Genomic DNA, 7258 nt, shown 5'->3' on the forward strand with positions numbered 1-7258 from the left:
CTGGTGTGAAGAAAATAATATAATTAACATGTAATTATACATTTTCAAAATCAAATTATGCTTTTTTAATTTTCTTTTTTTCTTTTTTTTTCATTGTCTTAAAGCTGAGTCAGGGTATCCAGACTTAAAATCTTCTTTCTTTAAATGTTTCACCATAGAAACAATAATAAAAGCGGTTTCATCTGTCTGATGAAGACAAAGAAGATTTTAGGTCCAGATGCTGCAACTCAACTTCATAACAATGTCACCTGAAAACATGAGGACCTTCATCCACATTATTCTCTTTATTTTAATGGAGAACTGTTTAAATCTTAAAAAGATTCATCATTCTTCATTTTGACAAATGAGATTCAAAACACATTAAATTACATGATTCAGTTCACTTAAAATCAGTTGAAAATAAAAAAGGGGGAAATGAGTCAGTAATATAGCTATAATTTAATTTTATATATGACAATCAAGGTATGATTATCATTTTTTTAATTTATTGAAAAACATAAGAAAATAGTATTTCATAATTTTGATCATATTTGTTATTTAGTTTTATTATTTTCTTTATTTTAATATCAATACTAATTCAACTGCTGCTCAGAATTCAAAATATCTTTATTGAAAAACAACAGTTCAAAGTAGTGACAGTTTTAGGCTTTTTGATTTAATTTGAAAAAAATCAGCAAAAGTAAAGAAAACACAACAAAAGAACTGTTGTTTGTTGTTTCTTTCAAATGTGCAGGAATCTTTCAAAAAGAAAAGTTCTTCATTTACCTCCAGGATCTGTTTTGAGTGTTTTTTTCCATCCATGATTAACTTTCTCATTGTTGTAGGTGGGATGAACTTCACAAGTATAATCAGTGTACGGTTCCAGTCCAGTAAACACACATGATTCAACTTTTGATTTTTCTGTAACATAATTTTCATCAATGTGTTTAATCTTTGTTGAATAAAAGAAAGATATTAACATATCTGTGAGTATTTTTTTCTGCTTTCACTTTTCTACTAATATATTTATTTGATTTTTAGGCAAAAGCATAAAAAGGAACAAAATATTACAAACATTTCAACATTTTCACTTACTGTCTTTCTTTGTGTCACAGCTGCAGATATAAGAAAGTTTTGGGAGATCAACACCACAGCTCCTATTAGTTGATGTCCAGTCCAGTTGAATAGAAGTGTTGTCTGATGTGTTTCTTCCATCGATATAAAAACCTGTTGGAACACGCTTCACATCAGCTAATCCTCTAGAAGATGTTTCTGTACTTTCATTCTACTGTGATGAAGTAAACATCCACGTACCACAGTCAATGTTAAAGATGACAGGTGGAGTTCTGGTAAAAACAAAGGTTTCATTCTTGATCTCTCCAGTACAGCTGTAGTCAGTGTAGGGCTCCAGAACAGACAGATTCATTAGTTTTCCAGGAAGTCTGGTTTCTGTAGGGAAAAAAATGTGTTTGCATTTTAATTAAACTTGGTCACATTCAGAGAAAATGATTTATTTACAAATGAATCAGACAGAGAACAAAAACCTCTTGAACTAAAACTAAATCATTTTAGACTAACGATCAATGAGGACATTTCTTCCTCTTTAAACTCTTTTAATAAAAACTCTGTAGTTTCAGTCTCTGTTTAGAGTGTTCACTCACCTGAACAGGTGTACTCAACCATCAGATTTTTACAGTTTGGAGGTAACTTTGGCTCAATCCTTACGGGATGTTTTGTGGGTTTGGGCTGATCTATCTCAGGTGGATCTATGAAATCTAGATTAGAAAAAAGACAACATGAAAATAGATCAGGTCTAAAAATAAAATCACTTCAAATATAATGAGATCTCGTTTTACACACCGATTGTGATGTCTTTGGTGATTTTAACTGTTTCACAGCTTTCTGAGTTGAAATCCACAGTGAAACTTGAGCAAAAGTCCTCCTCCTTCAGTTTAAAACAGACAGATCCATCAGAAATCTCAATCTTATTTCTGTCTGGTGTTGACTGAGAATTGCTGATGTCCCAATCACTTTGGTAACAAACATGTCCAGGGCGGTGTTTGCTGACTTTAATGTCATCAGGAGCTAAAACACACAAATAGTTTGTGTTACACACAATGTGTCTTAATCATTTAAAGACGTGAAGATACACAGCAGAACAATATAAAGTATTTGTACTCACCTGCAGATTCTGTGGTCACTTTATTTTCAGAATTCTGACAGGATATTTCTGCATCATTCCAAAGAGCGTTGACAATGACTGTATAATCAGTACAGGGCTTCAGACCTGTGATGTTACAGGTTGAACTTTGATCACAGGACTGATTTTTGAAATTGTTTCCATCATTTACTGAAATGTTGTATTCCTTGAAAATCGTGTCATTCATCTCAATCTGAAGGCCAAACTTGATCATGGTGACGTTGTAGGAACCTGCAAAGACATTTTTATGGCAACTTTACCAATAAAAAAAGTTTTATTCAACTTATTTTAGGATAAATTGAACAAAAAGATCCTGAAACCAAAATATAATTGTTTATTTTACATATAGAAAAGCAAAGTTTAGCAAAGAAAAATGTTATACTTTAAGTGGAACTCACACTGAGGGGGTGCTGGAGTCACTGGAGAACATTACATTTGATGAAAAGAAAGAACATGTTATTAAATGTTTAGGCAGCAATAGCATTTGATTTCACAATCAGATAAATTCCTGCTTCATTAAAAAAAAACCAAAGCTTTTTGTACTTTTTTCCTTAAAAAAGGGAAAATGTTTCCAACCTGGGGATGTTGTGATGATGTTCATCTGGGTGACTGCAGGTGAAGTCAGGTTCTGAGAGCTGTCAGACTGATAGGATGGGCTGAGTGTGGGTTCGGTTGTGTTTGACATTCCTGAAGGAGAGGTGACTGCAGGTTGAAGAACCGGAGGTCATTTTTAAGTGAAAACATCCAAATGCAGATACAATGCTTAGCTTACATTCAGGATCTTTCACCCCCAACAGTTAATGAAGCACTACACTGCTGACAAACAAGACATCAAAATCATTTAAAGTACTATTGATGTCTTTTGTACACACAATGTACACTACTGATTAATACTTAGCAAATTCAAACATTTCAGACAGTAAAATTAAGAAAACATTTACTCTCTGGCCTGTTTTTATGCAGAAGCCGCATATTTAGGCCTCAGCGCTCCAATCGAGCTGCTGCCGGACCTTTGTGCCACGCCAGTCGCTCAAATCGAGTCACAGGACTTCAGATCGTCATGTCATGTCCGTTCAATTCACTTAACATTGAAGCTGGCCGCCTCCACCGCCCAATCGCGTTCAGTGTGAATGCACCTTTGAGATTACAAGGAGCATCACCTGCCTTATCAAAGCCAAACAGAGCTTTCTGTGCAGAACAAGAAGCCACACAGACTTGAAGATCTACTATTAACTCAGCAGTCTTACTTCCTCTGTGAATTTACTAATGAAGAAGTAACACGACATGATGGCTAAATATGGTTAACTTTAAATTAATGTTTTACTTCTAAAACTATGGTTTCAAAGTATGTTCTTGAATATTATGAGTGTTAAAAAATCATTAGGTAAATCCGGTCCACGTACATGTGGACATTAACACAATTCTTCAGAGTCACACAAAGACTAGAACATGATCCTAAAGAAAGTGTAACAGTCTGCATAGAGGTGCTTTTGAACATGTATCCGTTTTTCAAATGATTTGGTTTTTACTCTCTGTTGTAACAGCATGTTGGTTTGCCACTAATACAGAAAGTGATTTTTTTTTTTTTTTACGTATCTGCAACAAAGAAATCCTGTAGGCTGTTTGGACATTTTTAAAAGTTTAAAATCAATTGATACAAAATAATTGATCCATTTTAGAATCTGCCTTTCATGGTAAGTCTGTATATTTAAGCACTTACGAATAAAAACTTCACATTATCTTATGAGTTATATATATATATATATATATATATATATATATATATATTTATGTGTATGTATAATAGGTAGCCATAAAAGTGTGCGGACCCCTAATCCAAAAGTTACTCTATAAAAACAATACAGTGTTCCCTCAGGTATTCGATTTCATTATTCTCGGTTTTAGGTCACAAATGACTCTTTCAGTTTGTCACAAACACTGTGACAACACTAGATGCTTATATGAATTTTTTTTTTCTTAACGCAAATGGGAAGCGCCTTTTCGCTACCCTGCTCCTCTCTCCATGCACCTGCATGGGGAAATGGCATCAGCTGACTCAGGAGCGGCTGATAAAAATCCTGATTCGCTGAAGAAAATAATCGCAGAGGATAATTATTATCTGCAGCAGGTGAGAATTATTTAATGGAAGAGGAGGGGCACGGTCCTGGTTTGAATGCAGCGAGACAGAGTGGCACTCCTCATCTGCGTCAAAAAGTACGCTGTGGTAGTTCTGAATTTAAAATAAAACGTTATGTTCAGCAAAACTCCAATGTTCTTTAGCAAATGTGTCACAAAGCATAATCAGAAGTGTTTTTGATGAGTATGAATTAGTAACGGACAATCTTCAGCTGTGCGGATGGGGGGATAAGACGGATACGGGGGGATTCTCCTTATTCGCGGATGTCCCTGGTCCCTAACCCTCGCGGACAAGGGGCGATTACAGTGAAGCATTTTATTGCCTAGAGTAAATTATTTCTTTAACTGCTGTATTCTAAATTTAACCAAAAAAACTTATCATCCAAATACTGTTAATATGACTTCAACATTTGCATTTGAACGAAAAACATTAAATCATTCCAGAACTTAGCAACATAAATCACAAAAAAATAAAATAATAAAAATAATTCAGATAAAATAACATTAGTATGAGAACATGAAAATCAAAATGTATATTATTTTAGAATTGGAAAACCAGACAATTTAATATGTAGCTTTTTGTCTATTTTGTACATGTATTCTATATATGTACATATAACATCTATATCCTAGATGGACATACAGACAAAAATGCTAACATTTTTTTAATAAAATATATACCAAAAAAGTCAATATGCAGGACTTGAAAAGTAACCTTTTTACAGTTTTCCGATAAACTATTCTCAGTTTAGACTTTGACTAATTTCCTAAATTTTACTAAGCTTTCCTGTTGTTCAAACAATGAGGAAACAAAGTAATTAAAGTTCAACGCTCAAAATATTCTAAATTTGCTAACAGTTTTGTTGCTAAATTATTTAACTTTTAGCATATTTTATTTGTGGTTTCCGATATTTATCAGTTTCATGCATAAAAAGATCATTATTTAAAAAAAACACAATTTGTTCAAGTAAATATACATCTAATTTTGGTTTCAAGGTTTCAACAGATGATCTACACTTCATTTTAAACTTTAATTATTTTATTGCAAAATAAATTATTTTCTTAGTGAGCATTTATCACATTTTTAAAAACACATCCAAACTACATTTTAAAAAACACAGGATGACTTAAACTCACAGCTGGTGGAAGTGATGATTCCAGTCCAGAACAGCAGGAGCCAGAGAACAGAGGCAGCTGCCATGTTTAGATGATGAGTTTGTGTGGATGTAGAGATGAAGGGCAAAGACAGCAGGTTTCTATATGTTGTGACTTTACAGCAATAAGGAAACAAACCTAATAAGGAAACAAAATAAGAAAATTGTTAGGTCTTATGGTGGATTACTTCTCAAAATGAATAACAGGAACTTGGTGGCTTGCATTAACTGTGGTAATGCAGGTGTGAAAGCTTAGTTTAACCCTTCCGCTCTCTTTGGGGTCCAGATGACTCCAATCACATATTGATGTGTGATTCCTTCCATGACAAATGTGGACAAAGGTGGACAGGATTTTATGTCTGCCATGGACATTAGTGAAACTCAAAAATCAATGATAGCAAAAAGTTCAGCGCACTGTCTTGTGGGGTCCAGATGACCCCACTTTTAATGTAAACATGTTCAGTCCCTTGCTGTGTAGAAGATTCCTAAAAATGTGAAAGCAATTTTGTTCATTTTTAAAGGGTAACGAAACCCTAAATGAGCTCTTTTTTTTTTTTGGCAGTTTACGTATATAAATGTGGCTTTAACACTTCTGCTCTCCTTAGCTTGTTTACATAAAAAAAATGTTGACAAATTAAAATGAACTTGTTTAATTCATGAAAATATAGTCAAAACCCGCATGTGTGCCGCCATCTACAGGTTGAAACAAGGTATTGCAGTTGAATTTTGTGATTGGTCAGCTGGTGTAAGTCTCAGAAGTGTGACATCACAATGCTCTGAGCTCTAGTACAAAAGCTCCACCCATCTTTGATTCTGTTATGGTCAGTTGTTAGCTTTAGCATGGCTCATAGCTAAGTGTATTACCTTCAGCTGACAAAAATCTACTGGCTTACACAAGTTTCCAGTGGACTAGGAAGTTAGAGAACAGAAGTTGAGTGCAGTTGGCATCATATCTGGCAAACTCTGTCCTGTGATGGATTTGTCATGTGTTTCTCCTGGGCTGATTGCCCCTCCTCCCTGATGGGTTACACCCATAGATATCATATAGAGAGTAGATGCCGCATTGGCTGCTGGAGCGCAGGAATTGCGGCCGCCATCTTGGACCGGTCGTCCTGTCGCCAAGACAAACAAAAATAAAGAAGACAAACACAAGATGCCTGAGCATTGTGCGGCATATGCCTGCTCAAATCGGCGGACTATTGAAGCCAGGGATCGGGGGATTACCCTTCACAAGTAAGTTTGAACATTTTATTGGTTTTATTTAGGGAATAGACTATATTATTACTGTGTTGTTATCTACACCAGTGGAATCTTTGACAGCTAACGTAACTATCTAGTGCTGGTGTTCACTCAGCTATGAAGGCTAACTGAGACTTTTTAAAATATATATTTCATAAAAATGGCACAACAATGCTACCGTAGAAATAAAACAAATATAACTGGTATTAAATATCTTTCATTGCCATCCCACTCCACTGATTACTGAGGTGAAGTTAGTTGGATATTCAACAGACATTCACTCACTGATTTGCAAATAGGATCAACTGAACATCTGACTATAGAATAGTTTGCAAAGAAACTTACTCATGGTTTTAGCTGCTTGGTTTATCATCAACAGAAATGTGAAATTTTTATTTTGTTGACAAAACAAAAGGTTCTAATAAATTTGAAGAATGAAATAAATAGAAAAAATTGAATAAGAAATGTAGATAGAAAATTGAAAACTAGGAATTAAATTGTAAGAAGAATGAAGAAAACAAGATTGACTTCCTTTATCATGTATATCATG

General features: G+C 34.4%; 1 protein-coding gene across 1 annotated transcript in view; it reads right to left on the minus strand.

Moving 5' to 3' along the window:
* Positions 1–2864, minus strand: part of LOC112150703 (receptor-type tyrosine-protein phosphatase C-like) — an 8813-nt gene extending 5949 nt beyond the window's left edge. Inside the window, exons 1-4 of the mRNA XM_036211741.1 lie at positions 2756–2864; positions 2162–2410; positions 1840–2064; positions 1641–1754 (exon numbers count right to left, since the gene is read on the minus strand). Of these exons, the coding sequence (XP_036067634.1) occupies positions 1641–1754; positions 1840–2064; positions 2162–2410; positions 2756–2864 (697 nt within the window). The remainder of the gene's footprint in view (positions 1–1640; positions 1755–1839; positions 2065–2161; positions 2411–2755) is intronic.
* Positions 2865–7258: the final 4394 nt, after the last annotated feature.

Source organism: Oryzias melastigma, linkage group LG4 (genome assembly GCF_002922805.2).
Source record: "Oryzias melastigma strain HK-1 linkage group LG4, ASM292280v2, whole genome shotgun sequence".
Classification (NCBI taxonomy): domain Eukaryota; kingdom Metazoa; phylum Chordata; class Actinopteri; order Beloniformes; family Adrianichthyidae; genus Oryzias; species Oryzias melastigma.